Here is a 24,730-nt window from a genome sequence, read left to right on the forward strand (position 1 = left end):
GAGACGGGGAACACTTTTTCTCACAGAGAGTTGTGAGTCTGTGGAATTCTCTGCCTCAGAGGGTAGTGGAGGCCAGTTCTCTGGATACTTTCAAGAGAGAGTGCTCTTAAAGATAGCGGAGTCAGGGGATATGGGGAGAAGGCAGGAATGGGGTACTGATTGTGGATGATCAGCCATGATCACATTGAATGGCGGTGCTGGCTCGAAGGGCCGAATGGCCTCCTCCTGCACCTATTGTCAAACCCAAGCGGCCGGGGGTCAGGCAGGTATAGTCACTATGGACTAGCTGTGACCCGCCAGTGGACCAGCAAGCAGAGTGCCATTATGTGGTGTGTGAAACTGTAGGCATTATGGCAAGATTTGCTTCTCAAGTATCAGGCTCTTTACCCACTGACCAACTGGCTTTCTTGCGCCTGTCCCTCCCTCCCTCCCCTCAACTATCAAGATGCTGGCTGGCTCTCTCTTGTCACTCTACATCCCTCATGTACCCAAGTATCAATAAATCCAATGCAGACAATCTGTAAAACGGTAAGAGTTACAAGCTAAACTCAAATTTGTTCTGATGAATATGCTCCACGTTGTAGGACAAAGGTCACTTCACCTCATGTTTTGAGTGTTTGCGTCCATTGATCGTTGCAGGAACCATTTCCTTCATGTCTCTAACTCCTTTGCTGCCTGTGTCTCCACCTGGTAGCCAACCACTAGAACAATTGTTGGATTCCTGGAACAGAATTTGCATGCTTTTAGCTGGTCATGTTTGTGGATGAGTAACTTGAAGAGACTTTAAGATTTAATTCAGCCAAAAGCTCAGTTGTTAGTTTTATTCCAACCATCTTTTATCTTTCTTTCTTTAAATTCTGCTAAGATTACCACTAATTGTTCTCTGGAAACCAGGATGGCAACTAAACAAGTTTGAACAAGGAGTGGAATCAACAACTTTGTGCTTCTTGTCTACACATTTTGATCTTCAGGTGAGCTTTGATACTGTAAAAATGCATAAGGGCCACAACAAGGGAGAATGGGACATCAGGGATACATCCTTAGCTTATGAAAGTTTGTTCAAGAGTCTGAGAACATGTTCCTGCTGCTATCCACTGAATGTGAGCAGGATGATTTTGGGAAGTAGTTGGCTTAGAAAAAGGTCCTTAGCCACTGTGAGGAAAAGATGGAAGGACACTTTGCATTTTAGTTTATGTCATTTGTTGTGGGTTTTGACCTTAATCACTTCCAAAATGAAAAATAGGAAATACTGGAAACACTCAGCAGGTCAGGCAGCATCTATGGAAAGAGAAATAGAATCAACATTCAGGTTGTAGACCTTTCTGACAAAACCAATCCCCTGAGTGTTTTCATCATTTTAAAAAACATTATTTAAGATTTTTGGCATCTGCAGCTTATATGATTTTCACTGTCGCCCAACCATTCACCCCCTTGTTCCTGCAAAAGGAGAATCTTTTCCCTGATATTATTCATATCATCCTAATGGCAACGTCTCACCTCAGTTGATCGCTAGTTTTTTAATTAATAGTGGTGTGTATATTGACTTTGGCAGCAGAGGTATAACAACAAACACTTCAGGATCCAGACACTCTTCACTATTCACTGTAACCTGCAATAACCAAATCAGAGTACATCTCAAGAGTCAAGAGTCAAGTGTTTTATTGTCATATGTCCCGAATGGGACAATACAATTCTTACTTGCTGCAGCACAACAGAATATGTAAATATGTAAACATGGTACATAACGAGGAAGAGGAATAAAAAAGTTCAATAAATTACAAATATAGTGCAATAATAATATAGTCTTTTGTAGTTCAGAGCTCAGAGCTTATTCGTTGTTGTGTTTAAAAGCCTGATGGCTGTGGGGAAGTAGCTGTTCCTGAACCTGGATGTTACAGTTTTCAGGTTCCTGTACCTTCTTCCTAATGCAATGGTGAAACAAGTGTGTGGCCAGGATGGTGCGGGTCTTTGATGATGTTGGCTGCCTTTTTGAGACAGCGACGACGATAGATCCCTTCGATGGTGGGGAAGTCAAAGCCGGTGATGGACTGGGCAGTGGTCACAACTTTTTGTAGTCTTTTTCACTCCTGGACGTTTAAGTTGCCGAACCAGGCCATGATGCAACCAGTCTGAATGCTCTCTACTGTGCAACTGTAGAAGTTTAGGAGAATCCTCTTTGACATGCCGAATCTCTGTAATCTTCTCAGGAAATAGAGTAATCCGTAATCTTCTCAGGAGTCGCTGATGTGCCTTCTTTATAATTGCATCGGTGTGCTGGGTTCAGAAAAGATCTTCGGTAATATACACGTCCAGGAATTTGAAGTTATTGACCCTCTCCACCATCGTCCCATTGATGTGAACAGGATTGTGGGTCCTCATCCTTCCCCTACCAAAGTCTTACTGATGTTGAGAGCCAGGTTGTTGTGCTGGCACCATTTGGTCAGTCGGTCGATCTCACTTCTATACTCTGCCTCATCCCCATCTGTGATTCATCCAACAACAGTCAGCGAACTTGATGATGGAGTTCGCACTATGTCCGGCTACACAGTCATGGGTATAGAGTGAGGAAAGCGGGGGGCTGAGCACGCAGCCTTGAGGTGCTCCCATACTAAGTGTTACTGAGGATGAAGTGTTTCCGCCAATTCGAAAAGACTGTGGTCTGTGGGTGAGGAAGTCGAGGATCCAATTGCAGAGGGATGCGCGGAGACCCAGTTCCGTGAGCTTGGTATCCTGCTTGGTAACCAGCTTGCAAGGGATGATGGAATTAAACGCCAAGCTGTAGTCTATAAACAACAGCTTCAATTAAAATCAGTAAATGTTTTTATTGTCCAAGTGCTCCAATGCGGAGTGGAGATCCAGTGAAATTGCATCCTCCATTGACCTGTTGTGGCGGTAAGTGAACTGTAGTGGGTCGAGGTTTTTGTCAAAGTAGGAGTTAATTTGCCACATAACCAACCTCTCAAAGCACTTCATCACCACAGACGTTAGTGCCACTGGTCGATAGTCATTGAGGCACATCACCTTGCTCTTCTTGGGCACCGGTATTATTGATGCCCTCTTAATAATTTCTTCAGACCTCAGAAGTGAGAGGTTGAAAATGTCCGCAGAAACTCCCGCCAGTTGGTCTGCACAGGTCTTGAGAACTCGACCGGGTACTCGATCGGAAATCTCAACTTGAGCAATAAATTTAATTATTGGTTTTGTCCCATACTGCAAAGTTTTTAGTTGGTTTCAATGAGTCTTGTAGCATGCAACCAGGTCCTTGAGCCCACCGTATCTGCACCGACTGTCAAGCAAGCACCCAATGACACTAACTCTACACTGGTCACCATGTGTAGGGGGCTGAAAACTGTCATGTCCAGTTTCAGGAGAAGCATTTTCCCTGCAAACATCAGGCTATTAAACACCACAATAAACTCCAAATAAGCTCCATGGCATTGCTTATAATGGCAATTTCAAACTATTCCAAGCTTCAGCTTTCCATTGCCGTTACTACACAAGCAGGGAGGGGTGATCGTACGCAGCCGATAGCAACAACAAATCCTCCAGTCATTATTTCCAGTTTCATTGAAGTTGTTGAAAATACAAAGAAGTGAACATACCAGATCCTCTTTATTCTTATAACAAATTGTAGCTTTCTGTTCTTACTATCTGAACTGGTAAAAACTATATTCCTTCTCTGCTGCCGGCTCCAGTCGATCCAGTGGTTTCGCTAGCCTCGTCCGATGTATGTCACGTCCATCTACGTATATCAAAATCCCTCCCCCAAGCATTCAAAAAAGATACAGCTAGAATTATCTATACAAAATACTATAATATACTAATGGTAACTAATTTACGCATTAATGGCTCCGACAGCACTATTATTGTTTTTTTAATATCTCACACACAAACACTGAGTCTTTTTGTTGTTTATTGTGGTGTTTACAGAGTAATATGTTTACATATCTGTTGTGCTGCTGCTAGTAAGAATTTCATTTATCTGTTTTGGAACATATGACAATAATATACTCTTGATTTCCATTAACTCTCTCCCCACTTTGAAAGTTCTATAACTCATCCAATACATTATACTCAATTTTCACATCTACCTGCATGTCTTTGGAATGTGACAGGAAGCCAGAGTAATTGGAAGGGCTGAACCCAAGCCTATCTGCAGCACCACATTGCCACGCTAATGTTCTTCCTACCAATTTCTCCAAATGTATTAAGTAACATAGAAACATAGAAATTAGGTGCAGGAGTAGGCCATTCGGCCCTTCGAGCCTGCACCGCCATTCAATATGATCATGGCTGATCATCCAACTCAGTATCCTGTACCTGCCTTCTCTCCAGATCTGCATGATCCCTTTAGCCACAAGGGCCACATCTAACTCCCTCTTAAATATAGCCAATGAACTGGCCTCAACTACCTTCTGTGGCAGAGAATTCCATAGATTCACCACTCTCTGTGTGAAAAATGTTTTTCTCATCTCGGTCCTAAAATATTTCCCCCTTATCCTTAAACTGTGACCCCTTGTTCTGGACTTCCCCAACATCGGGAACAATCTTCCTGCATCTAGCCTGTCCAACCCCTTAAGAATTTTGTAAGTTTCTATAAGCCCCTATAAGAGTAGGACCATGACTCCGTGCTAGTGTAAAAGAAGAAAGCGTTATGTAAGTTCAATTATTCTTGTCTTTCTCATTACTTACATCCATTCTTTTTGTGATTGATTGGGGAAGATGTATCTTCCCATCTTTCCCTTGACTAAAAGCTTTAGCTAGACGACGATTTGGAAATAATATTTTACATTCTTTATTTACCTACCCGGCAAACGAATATTCCTTCCATGGATGAGAGAATGCCATCTATCTTGGACAATATTTGGCTGGTTTTCTTTACGCATGTGGAATTGGCACAATCCCCTTTGTCTGACGGCCGTTTGGCAGACAAATCTGAGTGTACCAGTTTCATATCCTACATGAATAATAAGCAATTAAACAAATGCAGTTGTACCGCAAAGCAAATAAATTATTTAAAATATATTTTGCACCAGAGACAGGAAGGAAAACTAGTTATGCTTCGCCCATTCCCCTGATGTTGGTAAACTAGTAAGTTGTCACACATTAAATATCCCTGGGTTGAGATCATTGTGCTCCATGCAAGCAACTGTTTGAGTGATTGGATGCCCCACAAGGTTAACTGCATTGAAGGACAAGATTCGCTTGCTGATGTGTTTAGGAAAGGATGATGATCCCAAGTTGAAATTTTAAAGTCATCCTATCATTTTATTTCATGGTCATGGCCAAATCTAAGAAATTTGATTCCACAGTCTACCCATGAGCTGACAGATAAATTCACAACCTGTACAGGTTTGTTGTAACTATAGGGTGACACAGTAGTGCAGTGGTAGAGTTGTTGCCTTACAGCGCTTGCGGCGCCGCAGGCCGCAGTTTGATCCCGACTACATATGCTGTCTGTACGGAGTTTGTACATTCTCCCCGTGACCAGCGTGGGTTTTCTCCGAGATCTTTTGTTTCCTCCCATACTCCAAAGACGTACAGGTATGTAGGTACATTGGCTTGGTATAAGTGTAAATTGTCCCTAGTGTTTGTAGGATAGTGTTAATGTACGGGGATCACTGGTCAGTGCGGACTGGGTGGGCCGAAGGGTCTGTTTCCGCACAGTATATCTAAACTAAATTATAACCACAAAATAACTCGGTCATCATTTAAAAACAAGGCCATAATTATTTCCTCTGTACCTGAAAAGGTAAGGCATTGGACAAGGCAATGATCCAGAGTTAGTGATTGAGTTCTGGGAATGCCATTGTAATCTATTTCCATCCTGATGTGAAAGCATCAAATGAATTTTATTTTGCCAGTTAAGCAATGAGTAGCGGAGATTCATTGCTGAAGTGATTCATAAGACCTCGGAACATAAGTAGCCCATTTGGCCCATCAAGTCTACTCTGCCATTCAATCAAGGCTGATCTATTTTTCCCTCTCAACCCCAATCTCCTGCCTTCTCCCCGTAACCTTGACATCCTTACCAATCAAAAAATCGATCAACGCCTGCTTTAAAAATACCTAATGATTTGGCCTCCACAGCCATCCGTGGCAATGAATTCCACAGATTCATTACGCTGTCTAAATAAATTCCTCCTCATCTCCATTCTAAAGGTCCATCCTTTTATTCTGAGGCTGTGCCCTCTGGCCCTAGTTTTTTCCCACTACTAGAAACATCCTCTCCAATTCTCATTATCAACCTGGATATCTAATTTTCACTGTTAACCGGATTCTAATTTACACTTAAAAAATAATAATAACACCAGATTCTGGCCTTAGTGTCCATCCATCAATAAGCACTAACATTTACATTTCAACTGCCTACACTTTTTATTCCATGTTAGGCCACCATTAAACCCTATCAGCTGGCTCAGTGCCACCCATTGTACAAAATACAAAATTATTTTCCTAGTTTTTAAATGTCTTACATCTGAATATTACTAAAACTCTCATCTTGTTTGTTAGTATGTCCGTGAATTGTCTGTGAGTCTGAACCTGACACTATGCCAAAACAGGTCAAGATCGCGCTAGCGTTTTTGGTCCACCTTACTCACCATTATCCTGTGGTGTGTTGTATCAAGTTTCATTCAGATTGATAGTATATTTTACAAGTTATTCACATGTTAAATGTTACAAAAACAACTTTGACAAAAATCTCTTCCATGTGCACTGGCCGTTAGCAGCGTATAATGTCATAATGGGATCTCATTTACATAAACTGTCCGTCAGCAGTGTTCCACCCCACAATGACATTACAATGGGATCTCATTTACATTTAAAAAAATGTTTTACTAAACACAGCAGCTTCCACCTCACAATGACGTCAAGGGGGGGTAGGGAGGGGAGAGGGGTTATGGAGTTATGGGGTTAGGGAATGACTGAGGGCAGGGGAAAGGAGAGGGAGGGAAAAGTGAGGGAGGGAGTGGGGGAGGGGAGGAGGAGAGGAGAAAGAAGAGGGAGGGTGAAGAGGAGGGTGGAGGGAGTGCTGGGGGATGAGGAGCACTTGAGGAGGGTTGCTGTGATTCGCGTCACAACGGGGATCTCTGGCGTCACAATGGAACCCCGTCAGCCGCGCCTGCACAGTTGGGGGCTATGGGTGAGTGGTGGAATATTGCATTCGGAGACCAGCCCTCCCGTGTGACAGGGACCCAATGGGTCCCACTTGGTCTAGTAACTCTATAAAATGTTCACATTTATCATTCAATCATTCTCCTAAATCCTTTGGTCCTCCAATCTTTTCTGTGCCTTCTCCCATACCCCTAGCACACCTCAACACCCACCTTGTTCAACATTACCTGTATTCTTGCTGCTCCCTGAAGCTCCCTCACTAAATGCACCTTTACTTTCTTCAATTCGAAAGCCCACTTTCCCCTCTGGTCACTGTCCCACATTAGTTCAGGCATATGCTCATTTGAAGAGTTTTCCCCTTAGTGAAGGGACGTAGCGCATGTTTTTAATGTTCATCATCATGCCATGCAACTTTTTGCTGATTTTCTCTCACGTAGCAAAACAAAACAGCTTTTAGTATCTCACCAGGATAACATTAGCCAGCATTTGCATGTTCTGCTTCATTTCTTTTTCTTTCTTTTCAGAAGCGTCTTTCAATGCCTCCATTTCTGTTTTCAACATTTGGATCACAATATTAGTTTGTCTTTCCTAACCAAACAAAAAAACAGTGCAAAGGAGGGATGGGTTCGGAGGGGGAGGGAAGAGAAGAAAAAATTTAAAAGTTGTTCATACTTATTGCGTGACTGAAATGATTGACGGCAATCTGCTACAAAGTAGCAATGTTACAAAATTTTGAGATTTAAAAAATCAAGTCTGTAATTTATCCCATCAGATAAAGCATAAAAAGAAGTTTAATTTGACACCTAATTCACTTTCATATCTCAAGTATTTAAAAAGTTATGGCCATTTTCATACTCGGAAATTAGCATCTTGTTCCCTATTGATTTTCTATCGACATAACAAAAAAGCTGTGATCGTATGCAGTCAAAAGCCCATAACCTTCTTAAAAATTAAGAGAACTGAATGAAATTTTCAGTTATCGTAGATTGAACCATTCTGAAACAAATATAAAATAATCTTACTTGGATGACCTGAAATTAAAGCATATAATTAGTTAGTTACCCAAGTGTAGCTAATTTCAAACTTCAATTACTAGATCTAAACATCTATCCATTTCTTAATTAACATTTTTAAATAGCCTAAGTGTCCAAATAATATTCACAAATAATTCACAATAAAACATGATTTTTAAATCTCATTTACATTAATTTATAGGCCAAATGGAAGGAATTTAGTGTTCAATTGCTGTAAATTAAAGTCCATTTAAATCAGCTTTCTAGTGGGATCCTGTGGAACACGCTGGTTTAGAACGTTCACATTGCGGTAGATTTGTGCCCTCAAATGCCCAGAAAAATACTGCGGGATATAATGGGCCCAAAATGAGCTACTCGCAATATTAAACTTTGTATAAAGGGATCTTAAGAAGCCCTTTTTAATGTAAAAATATACAGCCTACCTTCTGCTATTTGCTCTATGCGACCCTGACAGCTGCCGTTGGTCGCGGGTTTAGAGATTGATTTTTAAACTACTATAACTATTATACGAGGCCTTTAAAACTAATAATAGCTTTTGCGACGGGGTCTTCCAGCGATTTTTCGTTAATAATTAACTAGGCTGAACATCGATTTGAACAGCCTAGAGAAAATCGCGTTTTAAACCCGCCCCCCTCTAAACGGCGCCAAAATCGCGCACACCCGCAGCGACAGATTTTCAGCGACGCTTCAGGTAGGCTTTGCAACATACCTATACAAAGGCTCCTGTGTGGCACTTTTAGTATTAAATTGTGATACTATCTCACTGCATTATAAGAACAAACCCATTTTATATATTTTTTAAATCCCAGGGATGGCTCAATGGCCTTATTTTAGATTCTATTTATTCATTTGAAGGATGTAGGTTATTGCCAGCAAACCAGCAGTCACTACCAATCATTAATTAGCCTCTTTAAGCCACCTTCTTGAACCCGTGCAGTCCTTCTGGTGAAGGTGATCTCACGATGATGTTGGGGAAAGAGTCAGGATTTAGACCCAATGATAATGAACAATTGGCACCATGTTTCCAAGTCTGGATAGTGTGAGACTTTAGACTTTACAGCACGGAAACAGGCAATTCAGCCCACTGATTCCATGCTGACCAGTGATCACCCCATACACTAAAACTATCCTACACACTGGGGACAATTTAACACATATTTTTCCAAAGCCAATTAACCTACAAGCCTGTTCATTATCGGAGCGTGGGAGGAAACGGAACACCTGGATAAACCTATGCGGCCACAGGGGAAAGTACAAACCCCGTACAGACAAGCACCCGGGTCTCTGGCGCTGTAAAGGGCCTGTCCCTCTGTACGAGCTAATTCAAGAGCTCCCTCGAGCTTAAAAAAAAAATCAAACTCGTGGTAAGCACGTAGAATGTACGTAGCGGGTACGTCGGAGCTCGGGACGTCTCTTGGCGGCTCGTAACACTAACGGCAGGTACTCGGGAAACACGGTAAGCTCGTGGAGATTTTTCAACATGTTGAATAATGTCCACAAGAGCCCCGAGTACCTATGAGTGGCTATTACCGTAATTCTCCGAGTTCGAATCAGGGCAAACTCGGGAGAGCTCTTGAATTAGCTCATACAGTGGGACAGCCCCTTAAGGCAGCAACTCTGCTGGCGTTACACTATGCCGCTCCTGAGGGGAACTTGGAGGGAAACCTGTGGGTGTGATGTTCCAGAGCGCCTGCTCCCCTCGCCTTAAGAGGTAGAGTTCATGGTTTTGGGAGGTGTAAATTTAGGAGGTTTCCAACACTTAAATAAAAAGACCCAACCTGATTGATTATGCATTGGTTATATTGAAATTCAATAACCTAAACTGTACACTCCCAATAGTGGAAGAAGAGCAAAAAGTTCTTAATTATAGCTAATTATAACAGATTTCTCCGGGTGCTCTGGTTTCCTGCCACATTCCAAAGATGTGAAAATTAAGCACTTAAGAACTTATCATGAAAATAAATACAAAAAAAAATAAATTATGACTTTAAAGTGGGAGGCCAAACGATGTCAGCTTGACCAGGTTCAATTATCTCTGATCAGTCTGAAGAAGGGTTTCGGCCCGAAACGTCGCCTATTTCCTTCGCTCCATAGATGCTGCTGCACCCGCTGAGTTTCTCCAGCATTTTTGTGTACCTTCAATTATCTCTCATCCTCTTTCATCACTTCACCCAAAGATTCTGTTTGTTTTTGAATAGTAGCATATAACGCACCAAAACTGGTGTGCTGTATTTCTATAAAATTATCTAATAAAACAGCTATCCACAAACAACAGAATGATAGTGAGAGCGTACTTTCTCCTGATGCTCCGCTGTGAGTTTGTGACATTCTTTCTTCCACCTCTTGGCGTCTGCCATGACCAGTTTACTTTTCTTAATCTCCTCCTCAGTGACCCGTTGAAGTCGGTGGTTCTCACTTCTCACCGCGGCTATATCCTGCTTCAGGTTCTGCGTGCGGACGTGCTCCCTGTCGGGACGTGCCCGCAAGACTTGACCCTCGCTGAGGGCTTTACCACAGTCTTTGAACTGCTCCTTCTCTGCGATTCTTCCTCCTCTCTGGCTGTTGTACACATCCTCGTGGGAAAAAATCAAATAACTTTTTTATTTTGCTCTTGCATTTTATTCTTAACTTAACAAACAAAAATCTGATACTGATTAATGCAACACGAAGAAGTGGTCCGGAAATTTGTCAAATAATCATGTTTAAGTAAGTGAATGCAGAGAAGTCGTAGGCTGAGGCAACTCTAATTGGAATAGTTCATGTTGTAGGAGTAGAATTGGCCCATCGAGTTTACTCCGCCATTCAATCATGGCTGATCTCTGCCTCCTAATCCCATTTTCCTGCATTCCCCCCATAACCCTTGACACCCGTTTTCAAGATCCAGGTTGTGTAGGAAGGCAAAGATGATCAAAGATGGAAAGGCCAAAAGTGTGTAAGGCTGGATGCAGACAGAGTTGGGGAGTGCGAGGGATTAGAATGCAAGGATGGTTCAGTGGCGTAGATGTAGAGTTGCATCCTTACAGCGCCAGAGACCCAGGTTCGATCCTGACTACTGGTGCTGTCTATGTGGAGTTTGTCCACCCTATCTATGCCTCTCATAATTTTATATGTCCGAATGACGTTAAAATGTTTGAGTTGAAGTCACTGAAGAGAAAACAAACAAAAAAAATAAATTAAAGATCTTCAAAACTCTAAAATTGACCAAAGAGAAATGGGTAAGTAGAGTGACAAGTATGAAAATCTGGAATTGGATGGCAGGGATCAATTGGTCAGGAGCCTGGTAGAAACAAAATGGAGACTGATACCAAAGGTATAAGCTAAACGTCCAGAATGTTTTTTCAGAGGAGTTCAATGGGTTAAATGACCCTACCCCCAGCATCAACCTGTCATCCCCATAAACGTACCCCTCACACAGTACCAACTCTGACAGCACATTGAAAATAGGGAGTCTGGGTGTGAAGGGTACTAAGGGTAGAGAATAATAAAGTGGTAAACAAAACCAGTGAACAAGGTCATCTCTCCAATATTGTAAATAGTAAGTGTTAGAGTGGAGCGCACAGGCAACAAGTGGAAAAGTTGTGAAATGCAGGGAAATTACCAGATTACCTGGTTTATGACCTTTCTCCCGCGGTTTTACGCTAATCAGGGATATCCCGTCTTGCCCATGCTCCCTGCAGCTTAACAAGCTCCGTTTGTCTCCTTCCTAGTTCTGAGGAAACATTAGCTGTGTTTCGCTTCCCACCAGACGCAGCCTTACCTGCTGAGTATTTCCAACAGGTTCGGTTTTTAATCCATTATAGTGTGGGGTGAACGGGATCCAGCCAAAACCAGGTGATGTCTGAACAAACCCCACCCTCCCACCTGCACAAATTTAAGGACTTTGTAATAAATATATGTGAGCCAGGTTTTGATAATACACTGAAAAGCAAAATATTAGCAGTTTATCCTACAACATAAGGTTAGACTTCAGAGTGGGATTATCCAGGCAGTCAGCGATTATCCAAGAATAGGGGAACCTTAATGGGCCTGTCCCACTTCGGTGACTTTTTAGGCGACTGCAGGGTCCCCACATGGTCGCCACATGTTCGCGGGTGGTTGCCGGGGAGTCACCTTCATGGTCTTGAGTTCCCGCAATCTGGGAACTAGTCGCAGCCTCATTATGGGAGAAATGTTGAAAAATGAGCAGCGACTAGAATGAAGCCGCCATGAAGAGTAGCGAGATTTCTCGTGCCGTAGGTGGGTTGCCATGGAGGTCGAAGGTTCTCGAAGGTTCTCGTAGGTTATAGCCGGTGCTGACCGGTGAATTTCATTGGCTCATTGGGGAAAAAAAATAAGCAGTAGTTTTCAGAACCAAGGATAACCGGCCGGTAATGTTAAATGTCCGCCGAGCTTCACAGCCATGTATCTCTGGCTTCTTAAAAGTTGTCTCCACTCCTTCCCCCTTCTCCCCCCTCTTCCCCCCCTCTTGTAAAGGACTTACCGTACACTGTGCTTAAAGGGCCTGTCCCACTTTCACGACCTAATTCACGACCTTTTTTACTCGTGGACATTTTTCATCAGGCTAGAAAAACGCCCTGACCTACTTGATGCCACGAGTACCTACGACTAGCATCATGACCTACCTACGACCTCCTACGACCTCATGATGACCATGCTGCGAGTATGAGTCAAGGGCAAACTCGGCAGAGGTCGTGAATTAGGTTGTGAAAGTGGGACAGACCCTTTAGCCGTTACAGTGCCAACCTTCCTGTTCATCGCGGCGTGTGTCTGTATCACATTGGCTTTGCACCATGTGAAAGCGCTCCCTCCGCTTGCCCTGTCCCCCGCCTGCATAACGGGTTGGTGAAGGAAGCAATGTGTTTGTGTGTGTGTGTGTTCCACTTTGACAGTCGCCGTTCCAGTTGCCGGTTTTTCAGGCGACTGCCGGCAACTTGATAGTCGTCGGCAGTCGCCTGAAAAATCGCCAAAGTGGGACAGGCCCATTACTTAGACTTTTCTTGCAGAAATTAGCCATCCATCAGCGAAGAACGGTACCGACTCAAAACGTTACTTATCCATGTTCTCCAGAGATGCTGCTTGACCCGCTGAGTTACTCCAGCACTTTGTGGGGGCTTTTCTTAACCAAAAAATACTATTACATAAAAATACTACTTTATGATAAATATAAATTTACAAAAGCATTATAAAGCATTGTAATTATTGATAATTATGTTTTTTCTCCCTTGGGTTAGTGCATTGTGCTTGTGTGCAGTATTCTGTAACAAAGGTTGAATAAACAAATATAACCTCTGCTTACTTTTAAGGACCGGAATTGCCGTTCCAAGCAATTTTTTTCCATTTTGATCTCAGTTAAGTTTAAAAGTGTTGCTTCTATTCTCGTCTCCAGTTTGGTTATTACTTGCAGCATTTGCTCGTTCTCTTCTGCCGTATTGTTGAAATTTGCTTGCAAATCAACACGCTGGTTTGCTGAGGTTTTGTTGTCACCAGTCATAGATTGGTGAAATTCCTGGATTTGACTGTAATCGGTATTCAGTTTTATGATTTGAAAGTGAAGACTCCTGTTGGCCTCCTCGATTTCTGACAGCTGCCACTGAACTTTTTGCAACCTACCCTTCACCGTCTCTGCAGTATCTTCGATTGTGCCTTTTGCAGGCATGATCTTCTGGTTATATTCTCGCATTTTGTTTGTGGTACTTTCCAAGTGAGTAACCAGCTGTTCTGTATGTGATGTTCGGTCCACAGTTTCTGTTTTGGAACTAGCATACTTAGGACTTGCGATCTGCTCTTTAGGAACCACACAGTGTTGCTCAAAGTCCTTTTCTAGATCTGCCACTTCTCCTTCTAAGCACCTAGTCCCAACCTGCAGTTGTGTGATTGGAATATGGTCAGTGAAGCAATTCACATTGTGCTCTAAGTGGCTTATTTCAGTGTGTCCATTCGCTCCTTCAGTCTGTCCATTGTCCATGGGTAACTTTACCACACTGCTTTGTTGCTTGTTCAATAAAGCCCCAACACGTCCACTGGCCACAGATGATTCCTCCCCAGAAAATACGTCAAGGCTCTCTGTGCCATCTTCACTCATCTCATCATCCAGAGATTCTCCTGCCTTTTTGCCAAAAGGGGATCAACACTATTAGAACCATATCCTTCATTCATAGAAACATAGAAACATAGAATACAACATTCCTTGGTGTATTATTTACCTTTATTCATTTTACTTGCTACAGTGGATTCAGTTTCCTTCACTATGTTGGTTTGATTAAATACTTTTCCATTATTTGATTAGTACTGGTGTCAGGGGTTATGGGGAGCAAGCAGGAGAATGGGGTTGAGAGGGAAAGATAAGTCAACCATGATTGAATGGCAGAGCAGACTTGACGGGCCGAATGGTTTAATTCTGCTCCCATAACTTGAGAAACTTATTTCCTTTCATCTTATTCTCTATAATAATTCGTTAGAAACAGTTTCCCTAACTTTTCAGTGGTGTTCAAGAGTCGTGAAGAATGTTTTTTTATCATTTGCATTAGGAACTGGAACAATGAAGTCCTTTATGATGAATACTTCTGTCCACAATCTTGATCTTTTTTTGTTCTGATATAGGGTGGGTCTAGTTCCACCATCTCATAAGTTCATAAGTAATAGGAGCAGAATTACGTTATTCGGCAAATCAAGTCAACTCCGCCATCCAATTATAGCTGATCTATCTTTCCCTCTTAACTCTATTCTCCTGCCTGCTCCTTATAACCCCTGACACCTGTATTAACCTTTTCAGAACTATAGACCAACAGATGTAGTATCATCGAAGCAAATTTCCTCTGGGCTAAGATCATGATCTTGAGATCAAGGATTCTTAGTTTAGAAAACTAACTAAGCTTCAAGAGAGCAATCTAACCAGACAATCGGAAATACCCAATGCAGCATCCATGCAGACATAAACTGAGCCAAGGCTTCAGGCTGATATCTCATCTTCAGATCATTGTCGTTCATTTTCTCTCCACAGATCTGCCTGCACTAATGGGTATTTTTTTTAACTTATTTTTTTATTTTGAATTTACAACATCAGTAATGCTTCAGTTTTGAATCATTGATGTAAAAGTATCTTGCATCACCTTTAAATACAGGATCCCACTAGATTTTAGTTTTCAAATTGCTGACCACTTTTTTCAATGTAAAAAACTGAAGCCTGTGGAATACTTTTATTATTTTACCATTTAATGCTAATCTCCCATTTTAGGGGAAGTCCAAAGTTAATACACTTACTAATAATCCTTGAGGAATTCAGGAAAATGTATTACTTATAGAGCAGAGTATTCTACATTCATTCCATAAAGAATGGTTGAGGCAAACAGCATTTATGCCTGTCACAGGAGACTATAGTTGCGAGAGAAAAGCATAGATGGATATGGTGAAGGTAGACAAAAATGCTGGAGAAACTCAGCATCTATGGAGCGAAGGAAATAGGCAACGTTTCGGGTCGAGACCCTTCTTCAGACTGATGTGAGGGGGGGGGGGGGGGGGGGGGGCGGGAAGAAGAAAGGAAGAGGCGGAGACTGTGGGCTGAGGGTGAGCTGGAAAGGGGAGGAGAAAGCAAGGACTACCTGAAATTGGAGAAGTCAATGTTCATACCACTCGGGTGCAAATTGCTCAAATGAAATATGAGGTGCTGCTCCTCCAATTTACGGTGGGCCTCACTCTGGCCATGGAGGAGGCTCAGGACCGAAAGGTCGGATTCGGAATGGGAGGGGGAGTTGAAGTGTTGAGCCACCGGCAGATCAGGTTGGTTAGTGGAGGTGTTGGGCAAAGTGATCGCAATTGGTCTCACCGATGTAGAGCAACTGACAACTAGAGCAACAGATGCAATAGATGAGGTGCAGGTGAACCTCTGCTGCACCTGGAAAGACTGCTTGGGTCCTTGAATGGAGTCAAGGGACAAGTGTAGCATTTCTTGTGGTTGCAAGGGAAAGTGCCAGGGGAGGGGGTGGTTTGGGTGGGAAGGGACGAATTGACCAGGGAGTTACGGAGGGAGCGGTCTCCGCGGAAAGCAGACAGGGCAGAAGATGGGAAGATGTGGCCGGTGGTGGGATCCCGTTGGAGGTGGCGAAAATGTTGGAGGATTATTTGTTGTATGTGACGGCAGGTAGGGTGGAAGGTGAGGACAAGGGGGACTCTGCCCTTGTTACGAGTGGGGGGAATGGGGAGTGAGAGCAGAGTTACGGGGTATAGAAGAGACCCTGGTGAGAGCCTCATCTATAGTAGAAGAGGGGAACCCCCGTTCCCTGAAGAATGAGGACATCTCCGATGCCCTGGTTTGGAGCACCTCATCCTGGGTGCAGATCCGGCGTAGATGGAGGAATTGGGAGTAGGGGATAGAAACATAGAAAATAGGTGCAGGAGGTGGCCATTCGGCCCTTCGAGCCTACACCGCCATTCAATATGATCATGGCTGATCATCCAACTCAGTATCCTGTACCTGCCTTCTCTCCATACCCCTTGATCCCTTTAGCCACAAGGGCCACATCTAACTCCCTCTTAAATATAGCCAATGAACCGGCCTCAACCACCCTCTGTGGCAGAGAATTCCACAGATTCACCACTCTCTGTGTGAAACAAAAGTCTCATCTCGGTCCTAAAAGACTTCCCCCTTATCCTCAAACTGTGACCCCTTGTTCTGGACTTCCCCAACATCGGGAACAATCTTCCTGCATCTAGCCTGTCAAACCCCTTAAGAATTTTGTAAGTTTCTATAAGATCCCCCCTCAATCTTCTAAATTCTAGCGAGTACAAGCCGAGTCTATCCATTCTCTCTTCATATGAAAGTCCTGGATGGAGTCCTTACAGGAAGCAGGGTGGGAAGAAGTGTAGTCCAGATAGCCATGGGAGTCATTGGGTTTATAGTAGATGCCGGTCAGTAGTCTATCACCTGCGATGGAGATAGTAAGGTCTAGAAATGGTAAGGAAAAGTCGGAAATGGTCCAGGTGTATTTGAGTGCCGGATGGAAGATAGTCGTGAAAATATGGTGAAAAGATGGATATGGTAAGATACCGCAGCAGAAGAGGATTGTAAGGGACATAAAAACAAGCATAAACTGTTTGAGCTACAGTAAATCCCCATTTTCTATGCACACTTATATCATAAGAAATTGGATACATTTATATTTCATACTGCAACAAAACATACGGTGGTATGGCATTTCATCGCAGAAGAGAGATTTACAAACCAAATGTTGCCTTTTGGTTCTTTTTTTGCAAAATTGCTTTGATAAATGGGGAGTAAGGGAATAGAAAAATGTAAATGATTCTCTTACTTGATTTTTACGTACATTGCACCATATCTGAAGCAATTTTGTTCGAAGCCCTTCTGTCAATAATTGATTTGCCTGCAGTAAAGCTTTAACATGGTCAAACTGTTTTTCCACGACATCATGTTGCTGTTGTATCTGTGAACTTTCAGTGACTTGTGCATCATCTTCCCATTGTTCCTTCTTCAGCTTGTCTTTTTTTGGGATGTTGATCATCTAAAAGGGAAATCAAGTTTTATTTAAATGATTGGAACCACTCTGCCAGCTTCATGTAATTCCAGAGGCAAAATACCATTGGTTCTGAAAATATTCAGTGGGTCAGGCAGCAACTGTGGAGAGAGAAAAACACAGTTCAGGTCACAGCATGAGGTCCTCCAATCAGAAGATATCTCATGAAGCGACAATGACCTGAAAGACGGACTTTCTCTCTTCAGATGCTGCCCAAGTATTGCTAATATTTTCTGTCTTATTTTATAATTCCAGAGAGTTGCTTCAGTGAAACTTGAAGTTACAATGCCCCTTAATAATGGTCCCTTTTTATGCATAGGTTCACATAATTTTTTTAAATCTATTCTTATTGAACTGATCCTGTTCTCACAGGGTTACAAGCTCATAACTAGAGCCAGGATGTTTAGGCACACAACAAACCCTGAAATAGGCAGGCAAAAAGGCATAATAAAATTACAAAAAAGGCAGGAAAAAGGCATTTATTGACAACAAAAGGCATAAAAGCATTTATTTCCACCACCAAAATATGGTTAAAAATGATAATATAAAGAAAGGTATACTACATTAAATGACCAAAGTTGCCTGGTTGCACATAATTATCAGCATTTTATTCAAATTATCTGGTGTCAAATTATGCCGTCCATCAGACAGAATATTCTTCAGTTGTGGAAAAACGTATTTCTACCTCAGCTGAGGTCACTGGTGCATACCCGAAATAAGCTACAGACTCTATATTCATGTCGATATCTTGTGCATTACAACTGCCTTTGAGAACTTTAGCTATGTTTTCTAATTCTTCAAGATTGTTGTTAGCTAAAATCACTCTCTCACATTTCCGTGTATGTCTTTACCTACATCGCCAGGAACTTTACTAATATCGTCAGTTACTTCGTTAAAAACCTGCAAGATTCACTAATGTTTCGCCACGTTTCTCAAGGGAAGTGATAGCTTGTGGGAAGTTTGCAAAATTGGAAGCAATCAACACAAGATCGCGGTGGAGGAACTTTTTCTGCATGATTTCACTGACGATCCTGACTGCAGCAGATTCTTCTTCTTCAAAACAGTTGACGATTTATTTTATCTTTTCAAAATTTGCAGCATAGTAGAGCCATGTACCCCACCTAGTCAAAACAGGCTGAGGAAGTAGCGGAATCTCGGGTGCCATTTCCTTGAACAACACAGTGCATTGAGGAAGGTTTTTTTTACATTGGAAACTAGGCGATCGACATTTGGAAACAAGCTACGTATGTGCTTGGCAATTCTTTGAAGTCCTTGAGCTAAGCATGTCAAATTCAACATTTTGGGGAATAAAACTTTAAGTCACAAACAGAAGAACATTCTCGTGTTTTATACCTTCTGGCCAAAGTATAGCAAGTGAAGATGTAAACAACTGAGCAATAGTTGAGCTGTTTGACTTCTCCAATACTTCTGATGTCAACAAATACTCCTTTGATGGTTCACCTGCCTCCAGTGTACCGATGACCACATTGGCAACATAACCCCCACAGCATCGGTTGTCTCGTCTATTGAGATCCATATTTTGTTGCATGCAACTTCATCTCTAATTTTCTGCACAACAATGTTGAAGTTGCTGTCAACATAATTTTTCTGTAATGATTACTTGCTTGGTCTATGTTCCTCTGCGTATTTCTCTTAAAAAAACTCTGAGAGGTTTGTTTTCCAATTTCCACAGTGGAATTCCAGCATCAATGAATGCCTTGCACAGATTACTCGAAAACTCAGATTTGCGACAGAAGCCAGCAGTAAATGTAGGAGATAAGCTTGGGTATTTCACTTGGGTAGTCTACACCCCAGCGTCATCAACATTGACTTCTCTAATTTTAGATAGCCCTTGTCTTCTCCCTCGTCCCTTGTCTTCCCAGCTCTCCTTCTAGTCCTACTGTATCCGCCTCTTCCTTTCTTTATTCCGCCCCCCCATCAGTCTGAAGAAGAGTCTCGACCCGAAACAACATCTATTCCTTCTCTCCATAGATGCTGCCTCACCCGCTGAGTTTCTTCCGCATTTTTTGTCCACCTTTGATTTTTCCAACATCTGCAGTTCTTTCTTAAGTAGATCCTGGAGAAGACTGAACCAGCGGGCAGCGGCATGAACGGATGAACGACCGACGGTGGCGCCCCCGGTTTCACCCCAATGGTGGCAGTTTTCTTGTAAGTTATACTATGTTAACACGTTAAGAATAACATTAATATTAACGTGTTAACATAGAAAACATCATTGTAATCACGGTACAACTAGTGAAAATAGCACAACCTTTTAGCAAAACGGCAAAAAAGGCTGATTTTGGCATTCGATCATGAAAAAGGCATTATCCTGGTGAAATCATCAAAAAAAGTCATGAAAAGGCATTTATGGCAAAATCCTGGCTCTACTCATAACTGTCTGTAAGTTAATTCTTAATTAACAATAAAGTGACTGTCTCACTCTTTCAAAAAATAACTTTGCACAATTGGAATAAACTTGTCAACGAGCAGCTACATAACCCCAGGTCTTCTAATTAAATGCTGATGTATTGATCTCTGTAGGCAGACTAAGAGTAGTATTGTCAATACTGTTCATTATATGCCAATAAATCTCAGCTTGGTAGGTCTATCAACTATTTCTGACGATGTTCCTTCCTAAGTAACAAATATTGCATTGCACTTGTTGGTTTAGTATTAAACCACTTTTAGACAATAGACAATAGGCAATAGACAATAGTGCAGTAGTAGGCCATTCGGCCCTTTGAGCCAGCACCGCCATTCATCCCCAATCGGAATCCTGTTCCTGCCTTCTCCCCATAACCCCTGACTCCGCTATCTTTAAGAGCCCTATCTAGCTCTCTCTTGAAAGCATCCAGAGAAGCGGCCTCCACCGCCCTCTGAGGCAGAGAATTCCACACTCACAACTTTCTGTGTGAAAAAGTGTTTCCTCATCTCTGTTCTAAATGGCTTACCTAAGGGGTAAGCCATTTTTAGATGGGAAATCAATCCATCCTTACACTCTTGGGCAATAATTAAGTAACCAAAAGTACTCATTTGCGATCTGTAATACAAACCACTGGCATGATTACAGCTGACAAAACAAAAATACCAAGCACTGTATCCCATGGTCTGTAATTCTGAAACATAATTCACAGTGGTCTAGTGGATTCAGCCCTTTTCAACCTTAAATAACACAGTATCAATTAGCAATTTAAATGCTCAGCTGTTTTCTTTCCAAATAATATATTTTTATCTTATCTACACCCTTTGCAATATAGAATAGCTGATATTTGCTGCAGTGGGAAAGACATTTAATGGAATTGAGAAAATGGGATTCTTTGGAGGAAAGTGTTGTATGCATTTTGCATAGCTATAAAAATTACCATGCAAAGTTCAGAATGTAACCATATGCTTGCCGTCATTAAATCATATCTCCCATCCCAATACAGATCTTCCCCTTCAATAGCAAAACACCACAGATGCAAGAAAGTTGAAATACCACAAGGGGCGCTGGGGCGATGGCTGCCCTGCCGGCAGTCTGTTCGTCTTTTCACTCTTTTTGTCATTTTTTAGTTTGTTAAAAGTTTTTGTTTTTATGTTCTTCGGTTTGTTTTATGTGGGGGGAGAAATTCGGGGGAAACGTTTTTTCAGGTTCTTACCTTCCCGGAGATGTGATCAATTTTCGGATCACATTCTCCGGGCTCTGCGGCCTACCATCGATGGAGCTGGAAGCCTCCTCGGACTGTTGTGAGCCCCACCACGGGGCGTGGACTTAACATTGGAGCTGATCCCTTGCCTGGGATCGCTCCCACCGCGACCAACACAGAATCAACATCAAGGGCTCGTAGTCTCGGGTGAGGCCGAGTTGGGAGCTCCAATGTTGCGGAAGGTTCGACCAGCCCCGACGCGAGGTTCGATCGTCCGGCACAGGGGAGCTGACATCCCCCCGATGTAGGAGCCGATCGCCTCGACGCGGAGGGCCAAAACACCGTCGGCTCCGGGAGTCAAGATCGTTCTGTCAACGGGCCTCGAGGCCCACGACTGAGGAAGAACTAAGGGAAGAACTTGAACTTTATTTCGCCTTCCATCATAGTGAATGTGTAAGAGTCACTGCGGTGGATGTTCATGGTAAAATGTGTTTTTGAGTGATCTGTTACTTTTAATTGTATGACTGACCTGGCCAATGAAATTCCTCGTATGTTGCAAAACATACTTGGCGAATAAAGTGCGATTCTGATTCTGATTAAGATAAAAACAGAAAACGTTGGAAATGCTCACCATATCAGGCGCATTCGTAGAAGGACAGTCACGTTAATGCTTGTGGTTGACAACCTTTTGTCAGATTTAATCAAAGTATTAACGCTTTTTCTCTCCACAGATGCCAATGGAGCTGCTAAAGATTTACTGCATTTTCTAATTTATTACAGACTGTTCTGCATTATTTTCTGGTGGCGCAGCGGTAGAATTGCTGCCTTACAGTGAATGCAGTGCCGGAGACCCGGGTTCGATCCCAACTACGGGTGCTGTCTGTATGGAGTTTGTACGTTCTCCCCGTGACCTGCATGGGTTTTCTCCGAGATCTTTGGTTTCCTCCCTCACTCCAAAGACGTACAGGTTTGTAGGCTAATTGGCTTGGTAAATGTAAAAACTGTCCCTAGTGGGTGGAGGATAGTGTGAATATGCTGGGGTTGTTGGTCGGCGCGGACCCGGTGGGCCGAAGGGCCTGTTTCAGCGCTGTATCTCTAAACTAAACTCACTTTTCCCTGTCACAATATTTACTTATAAATCTTCTCCTATTCTGAAACAAAGTCACCTTAAAGATTAACTCTTTTTATGCCCACAGGGCTGTTAACCGATTTCCAGATTCTAGTTTATTTTAATCCAAAGTGTCCAGTCATTTGCTGCCATTCTCCAAGTTATGTCTCCTACTTCATGCACATTGCTTGGCCAAATCTAAATGTCCACACATACACAAAACATAGGGCTTCGGGGGAGGGTGTTGAGGGGTGGGTGCAGTTGAATAGAACTTTGTTGGGAGTGCACACAACTCATTGGAAGGAATGGTGGATTCTCCCCCAACTCTGATTGAAACAAGCCTGAATATCTTTTATGAAATTATGACTCATTATGCTTCCAGAAAAAGTACATTTTTCCGGAAGTGGCGGCGCTGTTGACAGCTGCGGCTCGCCTGCAGTCCGTATGTTTTTACTTTTTTTGTTGTTTTCTTTTGTCTTGTTTTAGTTAAATTTTAGTTTATTAGGTTGTGTATATGTGTGGGGGGGGAGGGGGATGAAACATGTTTTTTTGTCTCTTCCTTCGGGGGAATGCAACTCTTCTTGTCGTATCCCCCTTCTCTGCCTCCATCTGCGGTGAGGACTAATGGCGGAGCTGGCGACCTCCAACTGCGACCGACCTCGAGGCTCCGGAGGCAGAGCCAGCCAGGACTTACCAACGTGAGGCTGGCCGAATTCGGAGCTGAGGCGGCGTTCCGGCGTCGGTGGCCCGGCTTCGGGGCTGAGGCGGCGTTATGGCGTTCCGACGACAGCGACCTGAATTCGGGGCTCGGCCGCGGGCCAGTGGACGAAATCGTTGGGAGCTCGCAGGTCACAGGTTGGTGACCTGTTTTTCCGGAGCTCCCGCAACTACAGCTGCGTCCGCTGGACTGGAGGGCGGCAGCTTCGACCGCCCCGGGTCACGGAGCTTGAACCGGCCCATTCGCGGAGCTCAGTTGAGCTGCGGGACTTACTCACCATCATCCGGCGGGATCACAACAACGGAAGCCTGGATTGCCTCAGCGCAGAGGGAGAACAAGGAGGGAAGAGACAGAGACTTTAAGACTTTTGCCTCCATCACAGTGAGGAGGTGTCTGGTGAACTCACTGTGGTGGATGTTAATTTGTGTTTATTGTATGTTTTGTTATTTATTATTATACGTATGACTGCAGGCAACGTAATTTCATTCAGAATGACAATAAAGGAATCCAATCCAGTCCAATCTAATCCAAACATTTACACTTTTCATATATCCACATCATTCCATTAGGTTCTGCCATGAGCTATCACCTGGTAAATCAGTGGGCTACCATCAAGTTATTGAAGTGCTGTTTATCAATGAAGTCGATACATATATAGAACTCTGGAACGCTATTCCCAATGAGCTCTGATTGGATATTGGTAAAAGTTAATTTAATTTTGCAATCTCCCTTTAATTGACGTAATCCTGCAATATGCAATTCTTTTTGTAATAAGTGGAGTATAAATACTGACCTCATCTCCTGTGCTGTCACTAGACCTCTTATCTAGGCTCATGTTCTTATCGTTCATTAAGGATCCTTCTGCATCACTATCTAAGAATAAAAACAGAAATAAAGCTAATGTTTTGCATTCTCAGCATGAAAGGTGTTTCACACAACACTCTGTCTTGTTTCACAATAGTCACGGCAGTCATTGCATTTATAAAAATGTTCGTCTTATTTTTCATCAATTTTAACAGCGACTATAAAAATGGAGCAAGGTAGCATTTTGCTCTGACGTCCAAAGTTTAGCAGCTTTGCGATTGAGAGCATGCTCAAGTTCACATTAAGTTGAAATTGGACAGTGTCATTCTAAAGTTTGGAAACAGACTCTTTTTTTTGTGCTTGTCAAATATTCTTTCTGCTTTCTGTTTCCGAAGTAAGGTCAAACATTTGGTGTCAGGTCAGGTCAACTCACAACACAGGACCAACTTTGAATTAGAGCAAAGTGAACAGGCAAAACCCGGTAAACCAGTGACCTGCCAGACTTCCAGAAATGTCCCATTTTCTGATGTCTGACTTTGAATCAGTCCAATATTGGACATCAGATCTATAATCGATTTTGCAAAATGCAGTTTTGTTTGTGACAAATTCAAACAGATCGTCTGGCCTTTTCCTGACCACGTTTGGTGCCGCTACACCAGCAGTATGAATATTGATTTCTCTAACTTCAAGAAACCCCTGCTTTCCCTCTCTCTCTGTCCCTCCCCCATCCTAGTTCTCCAACTCGTTCACTGTTCTCCTGATTAATTTTACTGATTGTCTGCCTCCTTGTCACC

General features: G+C 42.7%; 2 protein-coding genes across 2 annotated transcripts in view; both read right to left on the reverse strand.

The window, feature by feature from the left end:
- Positions 1–716, reverse strand: part of LOC116971775 — a 30,838-nt gene extending 30,122 nt beyond the window's left edge. Inside the window, exon 1 of the mRNA XM_033018880.1 lies at positions 602–716. Coding sequence (XP_032874771.1) covers positions 602–655 — 54 coding nt within the window. The 5' untranslated portion in view covers positions 656–716. The remainder of the gene's footprint in view (positions 1–601) is intronic.
- A 9,692-nt stretch (positions 717–10,408) lies between these two features.
- LOC116971776 lies at positions 10,409–23,415 on the reverse strand. Its single transcript, XM_033018882.1, has 4 exons — positions 23,410–23,415; positions 17,456–17,665; positions 13,447–14,256; positions 10,409–10,723 (listed from the first exon to the last, which is right to left on the reverse strand). Exons 1-4 carry the CDS (start codon positions 23,413–23,415, stop codon positions 10,409–10,411), a joined length of 1,341 nt encoding a protein of 446 aa, XP_032874773.1.
- Positions 23,416–24,730: the final 1,315 nt, after the last annotated feature.

The sequence above is a fragment of the Amblyraja radiata genome, chromosome 4 (genome assembly GCF_010909765.2).
Source record: "Amblyraja radiata isolate CabotCenter1 chromosome 4, sAmbRad1.1.pri, whole genome shotgun sequence".
NCBI lineage: Eukaryota > Metazoa > Chordata > Chondrichthyes > Rajiformes > Rajidae > Amblyraja > Amblyraja radiata.